This window comes from Lissotriton helveticus, chromosome 4_1 (genome assembly GCF_964261635.1).
Source record: "Lissotriton helveticus chromosome 4_1, aLisHel1.1, whole genome shotgun sequence".
In the NCBI taxonomy this organism is placed as follows: Eukaryota; Metazoa; Chordata; class Amphibia; order Caudata; family Salamandridae; genus Lissotriton; species Lissotriton helveticus.
This window is the reverse complement of record NC_136063.1, coordinates 785,834,101-785,860,958: the sequence shown is the minus strand read 5'-3', so window position 1 is coordinate 785,860,958 and position 26,858 is coordinate 785,834,101. Positions and strand designations below refer to the sequence as shown.

Genomic DNA, 26,858 nt, shown 5'->3' with positions numbered 1-26,858 from the left:
GACCGAACATTTATGGACTCTTTCACGCCGACTAGGATTAGATCCATGCTGCGTTTCGCACATTCCCACTTCCACCTGCGGACGCTGACATGCTCACATTCATAGTCCAGAATCAGACGGGATCGCATGTGGTCTCGAAGCTCTACAGGCTCTGCCTGGCCTCGCTTCCTTCCTCGGATGCAGCGGTGCGGACCATGTGGGAGGGCGACCTCGGCACCCAGATTACTGACGACCAGTGGGCGGCGTGCTGCACTGCCACTAGGGAAGTGTCCATTAACAGCAGACATAAACTTATACACTTAAAATTTTTGAGGCGGGTTTATCACACTCCGGCTCTTGCTCATAAGATAGATTCCAACAAGCCGCTCTCCTGCCCCAAATGCAGTGCCCCACAGGCTGATTTCTCCCATCTGTCCTGGACGTGCCCGCTTTTGCAGGAATATTGGCTCCAGGTGCACAAGATTCTGGGCGACATTTTGGGCCTAACATTGGTACCTACTCCGGAAATAGCTCTGCTTGGCTATATGGTCAATTTTCGGCACCCACTCCGTAAATTGGCTGCCATTGGCTTTTTATTGGCAAAAAGAGAGATAGCGTTGCTCTGGTGTGCTAGACGCCCCCCCACTGTACATGCTTGGCTCCGTAGCCTGGCCTATTGCAATATTAACAGTGTGGAATACTCCCAACAACTTCCCTCAGCTTCCCGACCATTGGACATTTGGGGGCCATACCGCTCATACGTTGCAAAACTTACCCAGGAGGTGCAATCCCGGGCGATTAGCTCCATTGTGCCGGAGGGTGTGGGCTAGGATGGTTTGTGGGAGGGCGCTGTGCAAATCTGTTCCGCTGCTTCTTGGGGGGGCACAGCATGGCCGCATACTCCGCAGCAGATGGTGGTGATGAATGGGAATAACCTGTGTGCTGAATGTACAGGCTGGATGTGTGCCTATTGCGCGGCTAGTAGCGACTTCCTCCTTTAGTACTACCTGCTGTGGCCTGTCCTGCGGCAGACTGTAATGATGCTTGCATTCGCTTGCTAATTGTCCTCAACTCCACAAAGTTATTGTGCTAATTGCTCTGCTCCTCTGTTCTCACGTACTCGCAGCTATGATTTCTTTCTTGTTTTTAGGTTATTTTCTTTATTTTATTTCATATAATGTCATGCTTATGGTTTCATTGAAAGCACAAATGGAAAACAATAATGTGATATACTCACTTGCCATGATCCCTTTGTGCGACCGTTGGTTTACTGGACTATGCTACAAATAGGGCCTGTTGGAGGCTTATTTAATTTTTCTTTGTACAAAAGTGGATTGCTTATTTTGCTCAATAAAGAGATTTATTTTTAAAAAAACTCTTGCGTTGGAAGTTTGTTTCTGAAAAACAAAAAATGTTGCTGTGCGGGTGCATTGGAAATGTTGCCTGCATAGTAAAGCTTCTGTGCCTTCAGAGAATCCGCCATGATAGCAGCTCTTCTGAAGGCACTGATATCTCAGTCAGGCAGGCAGTGATTTTTCAATATGGCAGGTTGTGGCCTGCAAGGCAGCAGAGCACCCCTATGCTACCTGTCAAAGGCTAAACAAGACTCTCAGTGTCTGACCTAGGCACAAATGTCAAAAATGTGGATAGAATCTCAAAGACAAGTGGTAAAAGGCATTAAAAAGATTACTGAACAGGCATGAGGAAACACTAAGCTTACCATTCGCAAAACGGTTCCCAATGTAATACTCCACTGCAGTGATGCTCTGTTTTGTGATGTTTGTACCTGGCACTGGGTAGTCCTGGGTTTGGGTTACATTCATAAACTGAACCTGGTGTGGGCTGCAAGTCAGCTCACAGAAGAGGTTGATTAAATTATGAAAACATGACGGGCACCTAGAACACAATAGAAAACAAGTTGAGGTGCTAATGCTCCTTAAAGACAATATATTTCATGACACACAGCCTAAAAATGCATTTTACACGGACGCACATATACAAACTAGATTCAACTCTGTAAAGAGCTACAATGTGATCCAGAGAGACATTGTTATAAGGACTGGTGTTCGATATAATTTTAGTAAAATCAAAAGGTCTTCACTATTGCATTGTTAAAGGGGCTGTCAGTCAGACCTCTTCATCCTCTTGTCTGCTGTAGTGTCATTCAGCTTTTCGTTCACCGACTCCAGCATCCACCTTGGGGCAATGGGTCAGGCCATTTCAGTCACTGGCTAACATGAAGGCATTCGGCCCTCTCACAAAGAGCATATCCGTACACAAAGGTATCTTCCATGCCAAGAACTATTATGGAAAATCAGCGTTGCCATTGCTTGATTTTCTCCTTTGTGGATCTCAAGAGGTCTTTAAGAAGTTACACAAACTGTTGAACATGTGTATCTATGCAGAGTACAATTTACACTTCAGAGAAATTAAGGCAGTGGAAGAAAGAATGCTGTTGGTATTACGAAAAGTAAATGATGCTTACTTAGCATGCTGAGCAAATCTTTCCATACAAAAAAGAAAATCATTGAGTAGAGTGTTAGGACATGAACTGACTAACGATGTTTTCAAGGAGGGTGTTCCTGGTTTAGTGAGATAGTTCAAGTGGTCCAGGATTCTGAAGAGCCAGCCTGGTTTGATATGGTCAAATGTCTTGGGCCAAAAGGAGGAGGGGGGTGTCCTAGCATTCCTCTGGGACACAAAACCTAGAATGGAAAATGCTACTTACCAGTATGCATCTGTTCTTGGCATGTAGAGTTGCAGAGTTACACACTGTGCATAGATGGCCACCTAGTGTTGGGCCCGGATGTTTGCAGTTTGTTTTGTTGTAGAAAAGTCTTTGGAAGTCACGGGATAGGAGACTCCTTTGGATGATAGGCATTTTACAAGTCAGATGAGGACTGCAGCAGCTCTGCATCAACATGATGCCTGACCACCATTAAGTCAAGGATCCGAGTGCATAGGGGCAAGTGAGGGGACTGTGCCGGCAAGTAGTGTTTCTTGGTGTCCGAACATGCCCTTATTCCACTTGCGATTAAGATATGCCTTGCTTGTCCAGGCCATCTGGGTTGCAGATGACTGCTGGATGGATCTCCAATTGTGTTGGTTTACTAGGACGGCATCAGTTGGACCATGGCTATGCGCTCCATCCGGGCAGCTCCTCTCCACACACCAGGAAGCCATATCCTAGCAGGAATGTTTTATCATTGCTTGGTTCTATCCATGAGAATGAAGCAATGGGTTTCAGATCCTAGTTCCGTCACTTCATGCCCTTAGATGGTGCTGCAGGCTTCTTTTTGAGTTTTTAAGAGGGTTTTTGAGGGATTAAGAAAAGGAAACCAAAAGTATGAGTGAAATGCTGAACTAAGTTCAGCCACGCGTAATCAATTGGGACGCATCCCAGTCTTTTGTCCACCATGCCACCTCACACAGGAACCAGCCATTGGCAAATTAGTCCTGGTCCTGCGCCAATGGAACAGCCCAGCTAGGGCAAGTGCCATCTGAAAGGGAAAACAAGCAATCTTAGACTTGTTTTGGTCTGTTTGGACCTCTTTAGCTGGGCGCCGTTTCAGTTCTATGGAACTGTGAGCATGGGACCCACGTCTGGGCATACCCATTGCATTAAATGTACCACACTGAACAAAGCAAATAAACAAAAGTGATAGGTGGAATGCTTGATTTAATCTCAGCAACTGGTAGCTTTTCAGGTTGCATCCCAGTCCATTGTTCTTTTGCACACCATGCTCCCTCTGACAAGATCCAGTAATCACTAGTGGTTGAGATTCATTCAAGCATTCCATTCATCACTTTTTTGTATTCCTCAGAGTGACGACTTAAATGTGACGGGCAAGCCCACATGTGGGTCCCATGCTCAGTGTGAAACAAAGGTGCACACTACTGACAAGGCCGAAACCAGGCTGGAGTTCCTCGACTTCTGTTTCAGAAGGGACCTGGCCTGGTGGTTCGGGCAGGACTGTTCCTATTGCAGTTGGACCAAAACTGATTTGCATATCGATGGGTCCTGTTGAGGTGGTATGGTGGACAAAAAAAAAGAAACGGGGACTGGGATGCAGCCCTGAGTAATTACCAGTGGCTGAGATCAATTTAAGCATTCCATTCATCACTTTTTTGTATTCCTTAGTTGGGCTTAACAAGGCTGAAAGTCAAATCCAGATGGTTGGCTTGACAGATTGTAAGGTTGAATATGTATTGCAATGTTGTGTCTTCAAAGGCGAAGCTATTCTGTGGCACATGGTCTCCATATGAAATACTGCCATAAATCACAAACACCGGGCTAAGTGAGGGACTTAAGTTAGGTTAGACCAAACAGAATTCAGAAGTACAAGCAAAAGGGTCTATGACCACCAAGACAAAGAGCTATACAGAGGAAAAATGAAAAGTTCTAATTTGTGGCAAGGCGGGCAGATCTAAAAAAAAGGATGGGGCGCATTTTGCTCGCATATAAAAAGACATGAATCACAGGGATTGTACCCCACTGCAACCACCAGTGGTATTAGATATTTCTGCAATTTGCCGTCTTGATAACCCTCTATTGTTGGCAGTTGGTTATGTACTGATTTTTAATGACAGAGATGCATGCTATATCAACATTTGTGGGAGGTAATGCAATGCCTGGCACCTGTGTGTCGGTCTTCTTATGAATATTACCTGGATTGCTCCAGACCGTTATTGGTGAGAAATATATGAACGGAATGTTATGCTAAACTTTGCCGATAAAACTACAATAAAGAGGTTACAAAAAAGAGCCTGTGTCCACGCAGATCAATCAGATGCGCCAAATTATCAATCCCACCAAAAGACATTGAGGGGGAAGGATCAACACTCTACTGTAAGTGACTGAGTTATGCAAATCACCTTCAAGCAAGCGTACATTGACTTCTAGAGGAAAATATATAGGGTCATCCAGAATAGTAGAAAGAGGTTCAGGGGAGCAGGTGAAAGGATTTGAATTCCTACAATAGCAAGTATATTTGAAAATTTCCATTGGAAGATTACCAGGGATGCTCATTCCTTAAAAATATTCATGAGTAGACATATATGGGGTTTACTAGACATGTATGTATATATGTTATATGCATTGCATAGTATTAAGTTATATATATTCTTGTTTTATTTTTTGAAATTCAAATTATTTTGTAATCTGATCTTCTAAAGGAAATAAACATTTCAACATAAACAACCTAAAAAGCATACAATTCAGACAAAAAGCTAGCTAATGTGTGGACTCGATAAAGAGAAGCACTGAAATGCACTGCTTTGGGGGTTTTTCTCATTAATTGGGGCTGTTCTTTTTGTCAGAAATAACATTTTATGCGATTGGCGCCAGGTCATTTAGACATAAAAGGAAGAAAGGTGCAGACAATCATCAAAAACCTGTGTACCGGAGTATCCTCATATCTGACAAACCAGAGCTAGCAGATTCCGAACCTCAAATCTCACCTGATCTAAGAGATCGATTATGAAAGGGAGATATAATCAGTGGATCGATGGGTTTTCAAGTGCATGGAACCCAGGAGAACGCTCATTGCCAAGCAATAACCTACTAACCTGGAGAGAAACTGGAGCGGTAATTGCAGGTTAGTGCCGAGTGTCTTCAGCTGTTGAACGTCACAGCAGAGGCTGACATTGCCATATAAGAGTGATGGGCACAGTTCCTTCAAAGAAACAATATGTTAGTAAGAAACTTCAACTGTGAATCTTAAAGTCTTACATAAATGCTTACATTACTACAGCTTCTAGTAACCATCTGATCTCATACCTAGATTTCTTTCGATGTGAGAGGCAAGGCGTGCCCAAGTTATTACCCAACTGTATCTCCTTGACCTTATGTACTGCAAAGACTTGGAAACTTTGGAATGTTTAACTATTTGGAATTCAAACAACTAATGAGACGTGAACTAAGAATTTAAGATAAGACCTTCAGATCAAAATGGAAACATTCTACTGCTCTTGCCTTATCCCCAGTCTTACGCAATAAGAGAAGTCTAAATACTGGGTTCCACTACCAGTCTTACCATGTGTGCCAGGCCGCCCTTTTTGAGGGAAAAAGAGGGCATACGTAAATAGTTGTGCAGTAACATCTACACTTCATCTACCAACCACACCGCTAAATTGAAGCTTTAACGTGTGGTTCAACACCGATTCGTTTTTCTTCACAATTACATAAATTCAAATTCAGAACTCTTATGTGTAATCTGAAAATAAAGAAGTTAAAAAATAAAAATTAGATTTTTTATTATTTGTAATATTGTATTGTAATGTGCGCTTGCCTACATGCATTCCTGAGAATGTACAAAATATGTTCACTGTGTGAGGAGGGGGCGGGCCTATCAGGGGCAGGGCCTGGTACCAAGAGCTAATTAAGAGGCACTCTGCCCCTCACCAAGCCCCCGACCATCTACGAAAAAAACAAAAAACAAAGGGTCATGGAGGTCGTCGCCGATGTCCAAGGGTGTTTTCACACCTTTCATGGACATCAGCTGCTTACAGCCTCCAAAAACGAGCTAAATATTCACTGTTTACAGTAGTTTTGAACTCGTTTGCCCTGTCACAGTGTGATTTCAGCTCCTCACCGGGTGACTGTGTGAAGGGAGCCGAAATCGTGTGACACACAGTGGCACCGTGTGAGTTAGCAGTCTACACTGTGTAGGGAGTGTGGCTGGAAGGGTGCCGACTTTGTTTTGATCCTGTGTGGGAAGTGTTTCAGTGTTGTGAGTGAGGTGCCCGCTATCGTGTTATGGGACTAAGCACTTAATGTGATGGCTGAAGAGGTGTGAGAGATAGGCGTGCAGTTTATGGCTTTCAGTAAGCTGGGAGCTTTGACCAGCTCTGCAGGCCCCTTTATGGTATTTGTTATGTTCACTGTTCACTTAACTGGTTACTGCACTGATTTGTCTATTCTGAGATATTTTGTTTAAGGGTAAAATTTCTAAGCTGGCATAGGTCAAAGTGAGAAATGGTGGAGAGATCTGCAGGGCTGGACTTAATCAGATTATGGGATGATATGATATTAACTGTAATTGTGTGATGTAAAGAAGAGGTCATAGTGTTTAGCTAGTTGGAACCTGCAGTGTTGGATCAAATTAAACCCGTCCGTTGGCGAGCAGCATGTAGCAGACCTCTTCAGTCATTCCATGCCTGTTTAGTTGGCAATGGGTGGCTTATTTGTCGTGGACTGCTACAGTACAGTGTGATGTGTTTTATGCAAATGTAAGTGTCAAGCAGTAAAAGAGAATTATTATGCTGCCTGTATCAACTACAATCGACTGCCCAACCACTGAGTATTATGATATTACTTGCTAGCAGAACAAGAACGGTTATGGTATATCATACTGCACTCTGTGTGACTCCCAAACTACTTGGGTGCTCACTATCTGGGTCAACCGTCCTGAAAAGACCCAGGCAAACATGAAAGAGAAAAACTACAGATGGGAGAAGCACTCCAAAACAAACATTTAGTGAGAGATGAGGCTCAATTCACTACTTTATGGCATTCTTAATACTAAATGGGGACAAAATAAATGGTCTCAACAAAAATAGTCACAATATCATAGCATACAGGACAAAACATTACAAACTGCTTGCTCTCGTAGATGACAATAATTCTTTATTTTCTGGTTCCCCAAATCATGCAAAGCAACAAATACAGACATTATGATATTACTAGTAGAGTCAATAATATATTGAATTTGTATTTTAATTGCATTTCTATAGCACTTCTACCCCATACAAGATGCTGTAGTGCTTTACACCGGGCAGCACGCTGCTCCGGATCCCAGGGTTAATAGGTTATTGCTGTTTTTACCTATAGGGATTAGTATTGCGCTCTTAAGGAAAAAATGCCACACTTTTACTTCAGTTTCTATGTGGTAGATTCAATCAATAGGAGTTTGATGTGATATTTAGTGAGGGGGTGGGGTATGTGCATTCAAGCACTGGTTGGCGGTTTTAATAGATGAGCTACAGAAAATTAGGTATTGTTAGAATGCAGGTGTATTACTTTAAAGAAGATGTTTTGATCTTTGAACTGAGGTGTGGGTAAGCTGCATAAATAAAGCAATGGAGAGTTTAATGCAAAATACATGTGTCTTAGAGTTTGCTGTGCTCAGAGAGAGGAAGCATGCAGAAGATGATGAAAGGGAAAGTGAAATTTGTTTGAAAGAGAGGTGAGTCGACAATCAGAAGTTTTAAGTCAAGGTCAGTTTTCAAGCAGGGTTTTTAGGACTATTGTGGATGCATTATGAGGAAGCATGCACAACTGTAGAAGGAAACAACACTATTTGCACATGTTACAATACCACTGTTAGCCACAAGAACCTCAACATGCACACACATCACCACCCACTGGTAAACACAATTTAAATATTGTTTAATTTTCCCATAAAATCTGATGGAGTACATGACCGAAACCAGATTGTTGTAATTTAAATATCTGTGCAAGAGATGCCCCTCCCCCTTTCCTCTGATAATCAGGGCAGGATGAAGGAGAACACAGTCTGGTTAAGTGAGTTGGTGTGATGTAACGCTTCTCAGGGCAGGTAGTCCGGGCCCGCCTCCAACCTGGAGCAACCACACCATAAGCATTATGAAGCGCAAGATGTTGCGTCGGCTGGTCATTTCGCATTCCTGTAGCATCAAACACACACACAGGAAAGGACCTGCCCAGAGACTCCCTCACCTGAGCAACAGAAACTGCAGTCTCTCCCTCACAGTTGCCATCCACCAAACCTGCAGCAGGGGCGGCTTTAGGCTCATGGCGGCCCTGGGCAGGGAGAGTAGGTAGGGGGCCCCCCGCAGGAACAGGTAGAGGGCCCCCAGAGGAACGCAGGCGCGGAGGCCACTGAAGAGGGGGGGTCAGGGTGTTTGGAACAGAGCCGGAGGCCACCAAATCCCTGCCAGGGGCCACCACGCAAATATGCATCCATCCTCAGAGAATTATTATATTAAGGATATATATTGGCGTGGTGGCCCCTGGGGTTTGGTGGCCCTGTGCAGTTGCACAGCTTGCACATGCCTAAGGCCGCCCCTGCCTGCAGTACTCAGGGAACACAAGTAATCTGCAGCCACTTCCTAATAGTCCCTGATTGACTTTCTAATAAGAGCCCTGTCTGCATTGTTCCTCATTTCACCGTGGTCTCCGCCCCCAAACCAAAGAATGCAGGTAATACACTGCCACTGCCTGCAGCCCATTGCCACCATATCCCTTGCTATGCATTGCCAAATACTGAATGTATGCCTGTGCACAGAAATGGGTTGCCCCTTTGGTGACAAAAGCTCATTATGATTCCCCTGCACATTCATGCAAACAAACAAAACCGATTTTTAAAGAGTGCAAAAGAGGAAGCATCCAATTCTAAACTTTTTGTTGTCCAAAGGTCGTATTCTGCTTGACTATGCAAAGTGAGGGGGCTGGAAGAGCAGCCTTCCTTTTAAATGGTAACATAAAACAAACGTGCTACTGTGTGTAATGTTTGTTAAAGAGACCACAGAGTAGAGTGAACAGTTGCTTTTTACTCATGTATGGTTGGGGCCGACTGTTGCAAGACTGACCATGTATAGCGCCCTCCCGTCTTTTGACTAGGTTTAATCTCTAGAAATACTATATAAATGCACATACATACAGTATAAGTCAATGCCCTGGATATGCGGAGTAGAGAACAGGACATGAGAGGATGTTATAGCTACTGACAAGTTGTACTTTGAAATGCAAGATATAGACTGAATGAGTGATGTTCAACAGCAAGTAAGCAGGGCTGTAGAGCAGAATTATGTCTGTGCAAAATGCCCAGCCAGGGGGGTTGCCTTACAGCACGGATTGTGAGAAACATGGTTAATTGCGATAAGTGCAGTAATTCCAGTTTTTTATTGCACATATTGCAATTATGATTTTGACATAAATATCAGCATGTCATAACCTGCCAATATTTATCATAGTAAAATGCCTAGTATTTACTAGAACTTGCGGTAAGCAACAAAATTAGTAAGTTATACCCCCAAAACTTGCAAGTAGGTGGTATTTATTGCACCCAATTAAATAGGACTCTGCCAAGTCAGAAGTTATCAGATGCATTAATAGCATACCAGTCACCATGCCACTTTTTTGAAGGTATATAACACATGAAAAAATGTTCACAATTTAAGTGAATCCCATTCAAGCCTTAAAAAATGATTGGCAAGCCGATAGGTTTGGTTTAATGTGCTAATGCATGCCGTGTTAGCACATTCCAGCATGACGCGAGAGCCAGTAATAGTAGGCTATAACTAAAGTAGTTACCCAGTTCAATGCTAGCATTGGTGTGAAGGGCAGCATGGCACATCCAACAGCCAATAGCACTCCCCTGGGCTTAATCAAGGCACGACTGACAAAGTCTCCAGCTAATGGCTGAAAGATGCTGGTAGAAGGTGGCCAACCATTAAAGGGAGACCCAAAGACCACTTTCAATACAGTTGACAGGTCTGTTTTAGAGCACTCACTAACGCAGCTCGCACAACCCAGAGTACTATACTCAATCTTGGCTTTTACATGCAGGAAGCTAATTGTTCCCGTTCTCGAAAACATAGATAACTGCTTCAGCTTTACATATTTTATGCAAAACTAGTATGCCTTATACTACATCATCCTCTTTAATGTAGATGTTGCATTTTCAAAATTTCTTAGTTTGATGTTTTCCTAATATTGAAGCAAAATCTGTTGTATAATTGGCACATGATTTTGGCAGTCCTCTTGGACTCAATTTTCACAAGATGTGTATACTCCTATACAGGCCACTGAAGATTTGCAGGAAGGTATTGGAGCTCAACGCAGAGGCAAACACTGCTTTACTTGGCAGTAACCATATGCATATAAACCAGTGTCAGGCAGCAATTTGTGTCTCACCATACAGTTCTGGTGGTACCAATGGGTGTCGATCCTCCTGTGAAAATCTGTAGTGATATGACATGGCCTTCCCGCAAAGTCTCAATAATGTAATCAAACCTGCATAATTCTGATGGCTGACCATCCCCGTTTTCTGTAGGGTTCCCAGTCTATATGAGAACGGTACATTCTAGATGCTTCTGAATCTTGAAACAAAGACCATAAGTCCAGATCAGCTAAGATTGGAAATTCATTAAAAGCTGCTAAGCACACAATTTCCTTAAGCAGTCTCTTAACAACCTGCAAGGATACTTTTTCTTTGAGAGAGCATCTTAATGTATACTTTAGTACAGCCTGCTCGTCAATTTCAAGGCGTAAGACATGCTTACCCAAGGCTTTTGCAACTCACCATTCCTTAATTCTGGAAACTACTCACAGAAAATGCTTTGTGGATCAGGCCTGCAAATTCAGGCATAACTCACATTTTAGACAGGAGTAAGGCACAATTAAAACACAGAAACAAAGTTGTGAATCAGGCCCTGTGTTTGCAATGTAAGATGCAACTTGTAACCAAGAGGTGGCGAAGGGGCAGAGCAGTTAATGTTGCCTTTTGAGAATGAAATATGGAAGTCACTGCAAGGAAGAACAATGTAAATACGAGTCGTAAATGCCCAAAAAGATTCTCAAAACATAGAAAAGATTGTTTGCTCACAAAAGTGGAGAAAAATGATTTCCTGCAGTTTTCCCCGATCCTAAGTTATCTATGTCCCAAGAAAGTTTATTATACTAAATTTACTGAGTACATTACACATGTGTTTTTATCAGCAAAATAGAGCTTGCAAACTCTTCTTTCACACTGAAAAGTGACAAGAAATTTGTACGAGAGCTTTTTCGATCTGTGAAGTCAATTGCTGGGATCCTAATGGATAGTTTTTCCTTAGACACTAAGGGGGGTTGGGCTTCTTTACTCAACAAGGCTGGGCCACTTATAAATCAAACAATAGATACGTTGCTGATACTTATTTTGTCCACATTTTTTAAGTGATCAAGTTTTTAATGTTCTTGTCCTCATAGTTTAGTTAAACCTTTAGTTATTATAAACAGCATATTTATGCACTTGTCATTCTTAAGACAAACACCACACTTTTGACTATATTGTAAGCTCACAAACTCAAAAAACAAAGGATATAAATCCTATATCATACATCAAATTAATAACAAAACACAGTACTATAAATTACACAATTACATTTTGGCTGCCATTCAAGAAATGAATGGAGTTGTCCTATTCTGCTCTATTTTTAAGCAAACTCCTTATTTATACACATTAAGAGGGAATATACCACCGTTTTCTTTGGATAGAACAAAGCATCCAATATTCGGTTTAGGATTGCCTTGGGAGTAGCTATTAATTATCGCCAAATTCCCCTTATTATGGGTAATCCTCAGGACCAAGACTTGTTCCTAGACCTATACCAGTGTTGAACTTTCCTTTTACCCTTCTGGAAGGGGTTTTATGTCCAAAGATTGCATAGAGTAGTTCAAGCCATCTGTGGCCTTTTTTTCTTTGTTTCTTTGCCTTAGGTTTGCAGCCACCTTTTTTAAGCTTTGTCGTGCCCTGACACTGTGTTAATTATTTATTTTCCAACTTCAATTCAATTGCCCCTCTGGTCTGCAAAGAGTTGTCATTAAGTAAAAAAGGGTATTTTTCTCACAGGCACACCTCTGCCCATGGATAATTTTTCTCCAAATGCATTTTCTGTTTGCCGGAGACCCACAATTTGCTTGCCAATCGCCAGTTCCCGCAAGGTCCTACCCATTTTTAGGTCTCGCCTCTCAATGCGCATGCGCATTGAGCGAGACTATAGGGGCTTAAACAAGGTTTACCTAGACTGGCGATTTGATGCTGTGCCCGTGCGCTTTTAGGTCAATGCGCAAGCGCATTGACCTAAAATGCGCGTGCACATCATCAAATCGCCATCTGTTCCCCAGGAGCACTCCTCCCACTCCTTTGAAGTGAAGCTTAGCTTCACTTCAAAGGCCCCTGCTGCTTCACACTCGTCGCTCTCCCCGCTCCGCCCGTGTCGCATTTCTCCTCCCCCCTCCCCACAGCAATGCCCTCCGTCAAAGGCTTTCACGGCCGGCCAACCGTGCTTGAGACCAAACGTCTTTTCTTTGATGTATTTACGGTGCAGTAAAGATAACATTTTATTTGCAGATTTACATGCAAGTGTGTGCAGTGTCTATGTTTTTGCCTGCGTTAAAGACTGTTCATTGATCACACGTGGATGCATTTTTTCACTTTGAGCGCAATAGTTATATCAAATGCCGTAAATGAAACTTGTTAGGACAGAGGCTTAAGAGAAACAAAAACACAATCCCTTTGTGCAAAGAATTAACTAATATTTTGCAGTGTGTGCTTTTTAAGATCACCAGTTAAAGTACAAACGTTACCTTCTGACTCGATTTTATAATACTACTTTGAGAGTTCTTCTGCCTCTCCGCTTATTTATGGCACTGTGGTCCAAGATATTTCGTTTTAAGATCTTCTTTGGGCAGGTTTTGGCAACACGTACTGCTGAATAACACGTGCTTCTCTAACACAAAATCCACTTTGACTTTACCAGTGCTTGTTTGAAATAAATTGCTCAAGAATTTCCTTACTTTACGATCTGCTAGGTACATTTTGGCTTGTTTTCTTAGTGTTCCTGTAGTGATATGGACGGGAAGTCATAAGGCATCTGAGCCGGTTTTCTTGCCCTGTTGGGCGAGCGACGGAACTAAACTGACAGCAGGCTGATGCTTGTCTTGGAAATCATGCAAGGTGACATCCGCATCTCCTGGCAACTACAGCCCTCTCTCCTCACTGCTGCTTTTCACAACCCTTCCCTCCTCCCCACGCTCGCTGCTTATCAGCACATACAAGACGCACACCTCGCGCTCATTCCAATACACACCCACCCTCCATTACCAGCATCGTTCCCTGCTGACTGGCCACAAGCATCAGGTCCCTGGTGTTTCCTGGAATTTGCACAGATTATTACCCAGCTGCGGCATGTGTACTGTTCAGTCCTTAGTTTATTATAAATAAATACATGCAGTTTTTCTAGGGTGCCAGTTAAGCCAGAATTACATAATACCAAGGCTGCCTTAACGGTGATTCCACCAGGAGCCTCTTTTTTCCCTCCACTCTACATTTCAAATCTTAGTTTTGAAGGTTCTTTTTCACCCCTAATTTCTCCATTATGCCATTGCCTGTAGTTGTTTATAGCATTAGTAAAGTTACATGTTTAGTTTTGTCCTTTTTTACATGTAAAAACTTTTACCATTAAAAATTAAAAACAACATTAGGTCACTATCCTTTATTTATAACATTTTACACAAAATTATGAGTTTGCACATCAAAACATGTAAAAAAGGACAAAACTAAACATGTAACTTTACCAATGCTATAAATGTAACATTTGGTAGATTTATAACTATTACTTTACAAAAAACAAAATTAATACTTTTATAATTTGAAAAAATATAAACAAAAAAAAAAAAGAATTTACATTTGCAACACCAAAAGGTCAAACTTTTCTATTGCGAGACCTATTGCATTTTCAATGCTTGTTTTCTAAATCTCCATTCAACCTTTGCTCACAACCAACTTCCCTGATTGGGTATTAATTTAAATCCTTGTTAATCTAAGGTCATATCCAACGCCGAACATTCCTTGAACTAGTCTTCCATTTCTGTTCACCAACTCTTGTAGTGATGTCTATTCCAGGTTTGAAGATAATGAAGTACTGCTTTTTCAGTGCAAACGATACCCATTTTGCACCCGTGGATCAACACTTTTTTTACTGTTTCGCTTATTTTTATTAGAGAGGTACTGTACTATACCTATTTTTGGGTGTTTTTATTTTGGTGGCAGGAAAGAGACCTTTTTTACCATGGTTAGAGGGCTTGTGTATCCTAATCTTTGCTGGATTCTCCAGATGCTTGCAGCTAAAGAAACAATGAGACAAGGGCTCTCCTGTGAATAACAATGATGAACTGGGGTCCATTCAAGATCTGGACTAAAGGAGAGAGTTAGCAGGATTTATCAGGGTGCAGTTTGTGATGGTGGTAAGCTCTTGTCGTGCTTGCCAGTATTTAAGTCAATAGTTATCTCTGTGCACATATACTTTGTTTCTTACTTGAAGCAGTTCATGGCCGTCCTCCGGTAATGGTATGGGTTGCCCATCGTATTCACAGTTATACCGTTTTCCTTCAACTGCAGACTCCCCACATTCGCCATACCACACACAGGACTGAGACACCACCTGAGAGCAAGAACAAATGAGGGAACATATTTAATGACAGACAAGGTCAGCGACCAAAACGTAAACCATCTGTTGGAAAACAGTCATTGCAAATGTCCTTAGCGAAGCATTTATCAGAATTTTACTGTGGCTCAAAGCAGCTAAAATGCATTTTAAAATAAAGCTTAATAAATACAGTGATGAGGCTCAGGATTGCCCTCTTAAACAGAGAGATCATGTACAATACAGTAAAAAGAGTAAACAGAACGCATGCACTGTTAAAACTACTTTTGAAACTATCGTTCTGAGGAATGCCTGGTGATCAAAAAAATTAGCAAAAAAAATTATGCATCTTTTACGTTTACTCATACTGGGGGAGGGGTTGGAGGGCTCTACCTACAAGCTTACAAATAAAACAATTACATTGCTAACAGGTATCTACAATATTTCCTTTTTTTTTTATTTTATTTTTTTATTTTATTGTTTTCTTGCAAGGAAATACAGCAGTAGATAGTAACATAATTCCGACTGTATACATAATAAGAACAAAGACATTTGCAAATTTAAGCAAAGTAATTAAATCCATTCAGCAATGGGTGCCCAGATCTTCTCCCCCAGAGCTCTTCTTTTGGCCCCTCTTAGCTTATAAATAGCAGACTCTAAATTATACATAAAAAGTAACTTCTCACGCCATGTAAAGAAAGAAGGGGGATCTGAATTAATCCATTCCCTAGTAATGCATGCTCTGGCTACTGCCATACAGATAAATAAAAAGCACCTTATTGATTTAGTTCTTGAAATGTCGGATTCTAAGCCCAAAAGCACCAATTCGGCAGTTATTATAATATCACAGCTTAGAACAACCGACAAAAAGTTTTCAATTTGTTGAAAGAAATCCCGGAGTTTAGGGCATTGAAAAAACATATGGACATCGTTAGCTGCATGTAGCCCACACCGACTACAATTCGTTCCAGTGGTCGTACTCCACTTAACGACCTTACTGGGAGTGTAATAGAGGTCATGAAAGCACATAAGATGCTGTGATTTCATCATCCCTGTGATTAAACAATCTGAAGCTAATTTAACAGAGCACAAAACATCAACCCCCGGCACCCCCAGTTTGTTTGCCCATTTCAGTTGGCACTGATCCATATCATCCCCACATTCTTGAACCAGACTTAAGTACAACGAGCCGATAGGAGCCTTTTTCTGTAACAGTTCAAACAAATGAATTCTAATCATTCTAGCTGACTTAATAGCCGAAGAGCTCTGTAAGAAACTACGAATCTGAAGAAATTTGAAAAAATCACTTCTTGCCAAGGAGAAGTTATTCTCTAATTCCTGAAATGAAGCCATTTCACCATTCATGAATAAGTCGCCCAAATATCGTAATCCTTTCTGCTCCCACTTGTGAGTAGTTAAGTCACAGAAAATCACAGATGGCAAAAGACCGGGAGAAGCTAAGGGAGTATAGGCATTAAGTTTAGACAAACCCAAAAGCTTCCGAACTTTTTGCCAGACTATGAAAGCTGCCTTCAGCGTCTTATACTTTGTTTTTTTTATAATAGCTGGGCTCAACAACCTTAAGGAAGCTAGCTTTCACTCTCTCTCCCATAGTCATTTCAAAGATCGATGGAGTTTGACAAGTGGGGATATTTACTCTGTCTCCAATTATGAGGGGGCTGATATACTGGAGTGCTGCCGCCAGGTAGTAAAACAAAAAGTAAGGGACATTCCATCCCCCACACTCTTTACTCAGAATCATTTTTTTAAGGGCTTTGCGATGTCGTTTATAGCCCCAAAGGAACCTAGAGGTGGCCCTTTCTAAATTTTTACAACAGGACGAATGAAATTCCAAAGGTATAGTGCGATATAGATACAGCACCTTTGGTAGGGTCAGCATTTTCAAAATGTTGAGCCTGCCGTATAGTGATAAGTGTAGATGATCAAGGCGGCTTAATGTAGTGTTGATTTGGGCTATCATAGGATTAAGATTAAGTTCTGGTATTTTTTCAATGGGCAAAGATATTTTAATTTCCAGATATGTAACCTCAGAAATAATAGGAATATTTGGTGATGGATTGTCCCCAGAGCATAAAATCTGAGTTTTCCCCAAGTTTAATTTATAGCCAGAGAATGATCCAAATTGTTTGGCAAGATCATTTATTGCCGGAAGAGCAGTCTGAACATCCGTGGTGGTAATTACAATGTCATCGGCATAAGCCAAGGCTCGGTAGTTTGTATTGGCTAGGTAGATAGGTCTAATCTTTTCCTCAGAAATAAAACGGTTAATTAAGGGGTCTATATAAAGTGCAAAAAGTAAAGGTGAACAGGGGCATCCTTGACGGGTGCCCCTAGAAATTAAAAAGGAAGGGGAAAGTTGGGCATTAATTCGAATACGGGCTTTCGGAGAAACGTACAATGTTTTTAAAGCCATTATAAAACCTGGACCAAATCCCTTTCTAGCAAGCACATCCCAGAGATAACCCCAGGCAACCCGGTCAAAGGCTTTTCCTGCATCTAGAAATATGAGTCCAACATTGGACCGAGTTGCCTGAGACCAATCCAGGAAAGTGATTACCCGTCGAATATGGTCAGCGGTATCGCGAGCAGGAATAAACCCATGTTGATATTTAGAAACTAAAGAAGAAATAATATTAGACAGATGTGAGGCGAGGATTTTAGAAAAGATTTTACTGTCCGCATTTATGAGTGAGATAGGACGAAAAGATGACGGTAGCAAAGGGGGTTTGTCTTTTTTAAGAAATACAGTAATTGTGGATTCCCGCCAAGAAGCAGGGGCGCTGCCACGTTGAGCTGCTGAAAATAAGTCAGCCAGTTCTGGTCTTAGTATGCCTCGGAAGAGCTTAAAGAACTCTAAAGGAATAGCGTCAGGGCCAGCAGCTTTTCCAGACGCCAAGGACAACAATGACGTCTCAATCTCCTCCCAAGTAATGGGCAAGTCCAGCTTCTCCCTCTCTTGTGTAGATAAAATACCGTTCAAGGCCTGTTCTGTAAATTGGGTTACCTGAGCTGAGCAATCCTCTACCATGTCTTCAGTGTATAGTTTGGAGTAAAACTCGGCAAACACATTAAGTATATCAGCAGCATTATTAACAGTCTTCCCTACAGCATTATTAATCTTATTTATACTAGCAAACACAGCTTTCTGCCTAGCTCTTTTAGCTAAATGTTTCCCTGAGGTTTCTCCTACTTCATACACCTCTGTTCTAAATGCAGCCAATTGCTGGGCAGATTTTAAAGCAAAACCTTGGTGAATCTTAACCTTATAAACCAATAACTCTTTAAGAATAGTATCCGTGGCTAATCCTTTGCTACAAGCCTGCATAAGCTGAATCTCCAACAGTCTCAAGTTATTCATCTCAGTTTCTTCCTTCCTCCGGTTCTCCTTCTGCTTTCTTATTACATAGCTCAAGGTTTCGCCTCGAACCCCGCACTTAAATGTATCCCAAACTACTTCTGCAGAAGCAGACCCTTTATTGTTAGCGAAGAACTCAGGAATCCAGGTATTCATATGCCCGACGTAGGATAAATCAAACAAAAGCTTACGGTCAAAAGACCACGACCTAGGATTATGTACAATATTTAAATCAAAGCCATGGGTAATAGGATTATGATCAGATATGACTTTTGGTAGGACCCTGTATTCTATATTAGTGAGTTCGTTAAATAGTAACTTAGAGACAAAGAAGTAGTCCAACCTAAAATATCTTTTATGAGGTGCAGAAAAAAATGTGCAACCATAGGTTCCCTCCCGTTTTTCATACCCCACATCTACCAACTGAAACTCTTGAGCAATCCCCTTGACTGCCTTAAATACGTTCCTTTTTCTACCTGCATACACACTGTTACCACTAATATCAAAAGTTGCATCCAAATGCAGGTTGAGATCCCCACTTAATATTAACCTAGGTGACCATAAAGCCAGCTCCACACTTAGTTGATGCAACGCTGTGGGGTCATCGATAGAGGAGGCATAAAGCGAACATATAGCAATAATCGAATTCCCAAGTTTAAGTTCTACGATTACCCATCGTCCCAGTGGGTCTTCTTTAACTCTTTTAACTTCCCCCAACCCGGACCTCATTAAAATAGCAACCCCCCTTATTGTAGAGCTCTGACGAGAACACCCCACAACCTGCAACCCCAAATCCTTGAGCCAAGCCCTGTTTGCCCAAGAAATATGTGTCTCTTGTAAACAAATTATGTCGGCTCGAATAGCTCTGAACATCTGGGCTGCTACGCCCCTTTTTCTTTTGTCATTTAAACCGCAAACATTAATGGAACAAATCGAGACTCTAGCCATTTTCATATGTTAATGCTGTACTGCGATCAATCTTCAAACAATAAAGAATACAAAAATTTAGTACTGACAACCAAAAAATTCTGGGCACCAAAACTGAACATACTGTAGCTGTACTTCCTTGCACCCACCCCCCCCCCACACATCCCCCCTACACACTCCTCCCACCCCACCCTCCTCCCAAAACCCCACCACCAGAAGCTTAAGGGCTAGTGCCCACATTGATGGAAAGTGAGTATGAGTTATGTGGCTCTACCCAAGTCTGCCCAAGTCTACCCAAGTCGTCCAAACCATATTAAATCTTGAACCCAATTAGCTTAACATTGGGAAAACAAAAGAATCCAAAAAAAAAAAAACGAGGAAGAAAAAGAAGAAAACCTGTAGGAGAATACACAAACCTTATCCTATCTCTACTACATTAACACCTACATTGTATCCAAGAATTGTTGTGCTTTAACCTCAGAAACAAAAAAAATGGTTTTCCCCTTATACACCACCTTGAGTTTAGCAGGGTTCAACAAAAATACTTGCCCCCCTTTTGACTGAATTGGGACAATTAGCTATTTAAGCCGCCAACGTTGCTGCACAGTTGCCTGACAAAAGTCAGGCCGTACAAAAAACTCATGACCCAAGCCCTTTCTAGTCTTTGATGGTCTGGCCAAGTCGTACAAGATCTCACGAAGTAGATAGTTTTGCAGGCAAATCAAAATGGCTCTTGAGTTCTTATTTTCTCCCCCCTGACCACGTTTTTGGTTGAAAGGAAAACGATGAGCTCTAATGATTTCTTTATCCCAGTCCCATCCTTTAAGGTCCGGGAAGGCGTCCGAGAACAGTTCTACAACAAAGCGGCGTGTATCTCTACCCTCTGATTGTTCAGCTATACCCAATAAGCGCAAATTATTACGCCGGGAGCGATTTTCAAGGTCTGTCAGTTTCCAATCGATATCTTGCCTGGTACTCTCCAGCTCCTTAATAGACGTTTTCTGTAAGGAGAGCTCATCTTCGACAGTAGAAATGCGACCTTCAGTCTCCTGTACTCTCACATTCGTTTCATTGCTGGATTTTACTAATCGGCGAACAACGTTCTGTAGTTTGCGAACAGCTCCTTGGGTACGAAGCCCCTCTGCCTTAGTTTCCTCCCTGTGAGCCATAATCAACCTATACATTGAAGTTTGCAAGTTGTAGATAGACTTCAGCGTAATTTCCTCGTCTGCCTCCAAAAGTTCAGGAAGTTCAACCTGGCTATCAGATATGACTCCTGTCCCTTCCCACTGAGGTTGAGTTAGCACATGTTGATCAGCACCTGCAGAAGGGACCGGCAACTCTGCAGCCCTGCGCACTGTATTGGGAGCCCCTTCATCCAGCAAAAAACCGGAGCCAAGAAGACCTTCCTCCAAGGTTTGATTACAGTTGTCCGCCCAATCCCTCATAAATGAATGGCCTTCGTTGATAAGCTCATCACCAATCTCACCGTCTGATCCCTGCGACAGATCTGACATAGAGTAAAATTGACCCCCTGATCCGACAGACTCTACATCGTTTGTTACTGAAATTGCACCGTCCTTCTCTTTAGCACCCCCTTCAACAGCCCGAGGCGAGACTCTCACTCCCCCTACCGCTTGGCAAAGTTCAGTTAAATCATCATCAATGTCTTTTTCCAAAGGGGGAGGTCCTCCGCCAGCAACCATGCCCAAAAGTGGATTTGAAGGGGTATGTTGCGGAGGGACTACATCCTGGTTTTCAAGTGCAACAGCAACAGAAGGACTGGATGCTCCAGGTATAAGGGTACTGCCCTTAGGCAGGGTAGTTGTATTTTTCCTCTTAAATAGGTCAGGTACTACTGGCTCTTTAATAGCCTCATTTTGCTGACGGGTTCGAGTCTCAGGGGCAGTTCTATTAAGTGAGTTGAGCTCAGCAGCTGTACTATTTCCGACAGTATTAGGCGTTGCGCTAGCTGTGGTAGAAGAAGTAGTAGTAGCTTTTGTTTTCTGTCCTCTGCCTTTAGGCGCCATAATTTTAAACAGTTATATAGGCAGTTATATAGACAATTAATTTGGGCAAAAACTGTGACAAATAGCAGCTAGTAGACAGCTATGAGAAATGATTGTAAAAAAAAAAAATAGATCACTAAAGTTCCGTGAAGTTCAAAGATAAAGCTGGAATAATGCCTTTTTTTTTAAAGTCTTGTTTTCTCCTTTTTTTTTTCCTTTGTGATGTCGAGAAAAAATAATTGCTGCTTCACTTACTACTGCAGTTACTGGTAAAAGCCAAGCATATCCTGAGAGGAATTCAGCAAAACGAAATCCAGACACAGGACACAGGCACCAGTATATCCACCTGAGGCCCCAGCTGGAGCTGAAAGCTAGAGGTTCTCCCCGTCTCTCAATCTGCAGGCTCCGCTCCGTCCAGAAGAAGAATCACCGGTCCAAACTCAGGTACAAACATCGCCGCCCTCGAAACACCACTCGAAACACCGCCGACCTCTCTCCGCTGTTCTCTGCTCCGTCCAGGTTCTCCGCCCCCGCCTTCCGTCTCTCTGCTCTACCACTGCGCTCCGTCACACGAAAGCAGAGAAAACACCGCCTCGGAGCAGAGCAAGACCGGGCAAACAGCACGCAGGCAGACCGGTCAGACCAGGTAGGTCGCGTACCTCCTCACTCGGCTGCAGTAGCGGCCGCCATCTTGCTTCCCGTATCTACAATATTTCCATTGTGCATTTTTTCATTAATTTTAGTTTTAGGAGCTAGCAATGTGAGCAATACTGGCAAAGCTAATAGGTCTCGCCTTGTTGACCAATTGGCTTTGCCAATGCTGTTCAGCACAGGCAAAAGTGCAGCAGTGGTAGAAAAAACAAGGCTCAGACGAGAAAGCGCAGGACACGGCGAGAGCATGGGAGACATTGGTCCAAGCTCTGAAGGATAATACACTAGAGGGACTAGAAGGGGAAGAAGCAGAGAGCCCTCCTGCTCCTCTGGCACCCGTCGCTCACCCAGCACCGTCACCAGACACACACACACAAGAAAACGCATAAACCTCCTTCAACATCTACCATAGCTATGGGCACCAGCACCGGACATAGGCGCAGACACACAGTGGGGGAGGGGGGGGAGCGCAGACCACTACAAGCATTACCATAATACCACGGTCGAGACTGGAAGCAGCGCAGGGGGAGGGGATTAAAAACATAACGCAGAAACTGGTTGAACTGTCCTCCTCATACATGGCCCAACACATCTATGGGCATACTGGACCCACACAAATCGCCGCCCGACCTCCGGGTTGAGGGCTGAATGGCTGAGTATAATATTCTTTTGGGAACTGTGATTACAACTATGATGTGCAAGCTGCTACTACATCTAATGAGTGGATCTGCAATAAAAATTGTTTTACAAAAAAAAAAGTGGTAGAAAAAACAAACAAAAAAAAAATGATGTGGGCTCCATCTTCTTTGCTTACTATTTACCAAACCACGATGTCGACGTTACTTGGATCAGGAAATAAAAAGCACTTTATACAGTTCCAAGCAACACCAAAAAATGTGAATTCACTGGTCCCCGAGGGATTTAGGGAACAATAGGGGAGTGGGTGGGGGGTGGAGTAACGGATGCAGTGATGCAAGGGGGAGGATGCGGAGAAACGAAGGAGGTACTTTAGGGTGGGCCCAGAAAAAGCCCAAAAAACAGAAAGGGTGGGGAAAGCAATGGATGGGCTTGTGCAAGGGATGAGGGAGTAACAAGAAGCGGGTGGGACTGGGGTTAGGCAAGGTGTTTAGAACAGTGGTCCCCAAACTTTTTTAGGCGGGGGCCACATCAACTTTCCTTTCTGTGGTGAGGGGCCGGGGTCAGTCTTATAACAGGAAATGATATGGCCAAAGTGACAACCAGTAGCTGATAGGGGAAATAAGGGAGACCTGATTAAAATGGGCACACAGTTCTTACTTGCGTAGAAGCAGGCAAAGGACATCTTCCAAAATGCTCAACATTTTGTGACTGGCAAGGTAAAATGCCTGTCTGGCATGGATACAATTCACCACAGGCAGACAACTCCATGACCGCATTTCTAAAAAATCAACTTGAGCAAAAAAGATAGCCTTTTGTCCAAGCGAGTATATTCAGAATACACATCCATGGTATCTGACAACACCTTCCCCTCTCCCACATCCCCCCCTTCCTCCTTGACACTGCAGCACCCCTCCCCGCTCACTCCCTCTCCTCCGCCTATCTATCTCTTTCAGACAATCACAATTGTGGTAAACATAGTAAGTAAATGCAGGGAACTACAGTGATTTTATTTTAAAAACACTATCTCACAATACTACATTTATTGCAGTATTATCCTTCTGTGTTTGGTACTCTTTTGTAACATGCACACGTCACTTTTCTCTTGTAACACACTGACCATTTGCTACCTCTTATTCGCTTTCGATACTTGCACAAATGCCACCACTGCCCAAGTAACGTTTGTTCTTGTGTCCTCCATTTATTGCAGTATTATAACTCTACTTGTACTTTGTACCCAGCATTCTGTTTCCTCAATTCAAGGTGATTTTGAAAGGCCGGTAATTGATGAGTAAATACATTTCTTGAAAGCTAGGAGAAGCGTTTTGTGAATGCCAGTGAGCATTTCCCTGTGAGGATTTCAACTGCCTTGAAAAAGTCTGGTTGGGGCAATACTCAGTTAAACTCAATATAGGAGGCCGACACCGGAGAGCCCTTTGTTAAAATCTATGTCTGAATTCTTAGTATTGGTGCAAATTAATATAAAAAACGCACAATGATAAAACAAAGTCTCCATGGACCCCCCCCCCCCCAGCTAATCACACCTTTGCTTCGGGTAAAGTCCGCGCTATATAAAAAACGCACAATGATAAAACAAAGTCTCCCTGGACCCCCCCCACCCCCCCAGCTAATCACACCTTTGCTTCGGGTAAAGTCCGCGCTATATAAAAAACGCACAATGATAAAACAAAGTCTCCCTGGACACCCCCCCCCCCCCCAGCTAATCACACCTTTGCTTCGGGTAAAGTCCGCGCTATATAAAAAACGCACAATGATAAAACAAAGTCTCCATGGACCCCCCCCCCCCCCCCCCCCTCAGCTAATCACACCTTTGCTTCGGGGAAAGTCCGCCCTATATAAAAAACGCACAACCCACTGCTGCCCGCTCCATCCACGGTCCCACTCACCGGCTCACAAGGCTCCCGCGCCGCTCCCGATCTCCGCGCCTGTCCCGGACACCGGACTCTTCCCGCGCACCCTCCACGCACAGATACGCATGACGCAAGACGCACGCGTACGCCGTCCAGTCAAGTCAAGTCACAGGCAGCCTTCGATCTGCGCATGTGTCCGAGGCAATCAGGTACAGAGCGTAGGAATAACGCGTAGGAATAACTCAATAACCCTGTGGATCTGGACGCAACAGGAGGGCCACTCGATTTCATTAGACGGGCCGGATTTGGCCCGCGGCCCGTAGTTTGGGGACCCCTGGTCTAGATAAACTGAAGACAAAATAGTAAATTGACAAAGGGTCACTGAAGGATCAGGATAGGGAGGAGGCCCTAATTTCGCCCAGAGATGTGGCAATTAAATGCTGCTTACAATTTGTGCTACTTGTACTACTGCACAGAACCTCAGACTATGCTGCAAAAGAGACAAACACCAATCTGTTTTTGAGACAATGGACAGCACACCACTCTCCTGCACACCCTCTGGATGTGCCCCAAGCTAGGGGAGCTTGGGAGGGAATATGGGTGATATTATTCAATGAAATACTGTGTCTATGGAGGGTGAGGAACAGGAACTGTTTAGGCTATAAAAACTGTTGGCTCGCACGGATTGGTGTGCTGTGGAATGTGGCGCAGAATCCGGTTAGCCCAGTCATGTGATATTTGGGATCTTAGTATTCTCATATACATATCTAGACAGACATACAAACATCTCCCGGAAAAGGATACAGACCAGCATAATGGAAAATAAATGAAAGAAGCCACGTGTACAGGACTGTCCCTTTCCCATGTTTTAGACCTAACCTCATGTGTGTTTTCTGGGATGCACACCGTCATATGGTTGTATAATAAACTGTTCAAATCTTTAAAGGTGGACAGTGGCTGGCTGCCAATGTGCAGATGCTTTTGGGAGCATGGCTAAAATATCCCGGTTAGTTTGTAGGTGCTGTAGTCTGTGCGCAGTCTAATTCTTTCAACAAGGGGGCTGGTTCCTACTGGAGCAGGGTTAAGACTGATTTATACATGGCTGAGTCCAAGCTGAGATGTCAAGGTGGGCAAAGGAACAACAGGTTGGAATGCTAACCTGAATGACTGCCAGTGGTTAGACCGGAGTGACTGCTAGCGGCATTGAAAGCATTCCTTCCATCACCGTCTGTGTTTCATGTACTGCCCCAAGTGGCATGGGGAAGCCCAGATGTGGGTGCCGTGCTCACTGTGCCACCTTAACAAAGCTACACCCAACTTACAAGCCTCAATCATGAAGAAACCTGCATTGGGGTGCTTGTGTTCCGGTTCAGCTAGTCCCTGACCTGGCAGTTCTGGCTACACTCGTCCTATTGGTGCAGGGTCAAGACTGATTTGCGTATGGCTGAGTCCAAACCGAGGTGGCATGGTGGGTAAAGGACTGATGGGTTGGAATGCTAGCCCATGCGATTGCGAGTGGTCAGATGTACTGCAAGCAGTCCTACCATCAGCTTTTGGGTGTCTGACAGACACCAAAAAGCCATAACTTTTGTAGATGGCTTTGGCAGACTGGAGGCCAGGTAGAGTTGGGGAAACCTGCGATGGAGTTAGTGACCCAAAATCTTTGATAATTCTCGTGAGATAGGTGGACCGAGTATCTGAAACCATGCAGCCTTTCAGTATGGACAGCATATGATTTCCCTGAACTAAAGGCATCGCCACATCCGATCTAAAGTGTAAGTGAATCTAAGTTTCACAATGCAACCGTTCACCAGGAGGTACCTTTAGAGCGAATTCAGTTGGTGTTCTCTGGACATTACTTCTGTCAACGTTTCCAGAAAGAAGGTGGTTATCCTCATGCTGCCCTACTAGTTCCCTCTTTGTAGCACCAGGAACATGCCCTGGTACCCGAGGTCTCAGAATAATGCCTGCCTGGAGCAAATAAGCAATATAACACAGAGGAAAGCAGCTTTACATACGGGTCGAGTGTTTTATCAACCCAGGTAGGTTCCCTGCTACAAACTGTCCGTTCTCTGCAGGCTTTAATGATGTAACTTGGTAGCCTGGATGTAATTTTCTCACAAGCAACTTTTCGTTAGTTATAATCTCAGTAATTTGAAATAGGGGTTCCAATGTGGAAGTTACCCAATTACTGATGCTGCCATCAAACGATTTAGATCACAGGATAACGCCCGATAGATT

The 26,858-nt window shown here is 43.1% G+C and overlaps 1 protein-coding gene across 1 annotated transcript in view; it reads right to left on the bottom strand.

The window, feature by feature from the left end:
* The window catches only part of NPC1 (NPC intracellular cholesterol transporter 1), a 310,606-nt gene that overhangs the window by 149,192 nt on the left and 134,556 nt on the right, over positions 1 to 26,858 (bottom strand). The window contains exons 2-4 of the mRNA XM_078687419.1: positions 15,040 to 15,165; positions 5,548 to 5,654; positions 1,700 to 1,875 (exon numbers count right to left, since the gene is read on the bottom strand). Of these exons, the coding sequence (XP_078543545.1) occupies positions 1,700 to 1,875; positions 5,548 to 5,654; positions 15,040 to 15,165 (409 nt within the window). The remainder of the gene's footprint in view (positions 1 to 1,699; positions 1,876 to 5,547; positions 5,655 to 15,039; positions 15,166 to 26,858) is intronic.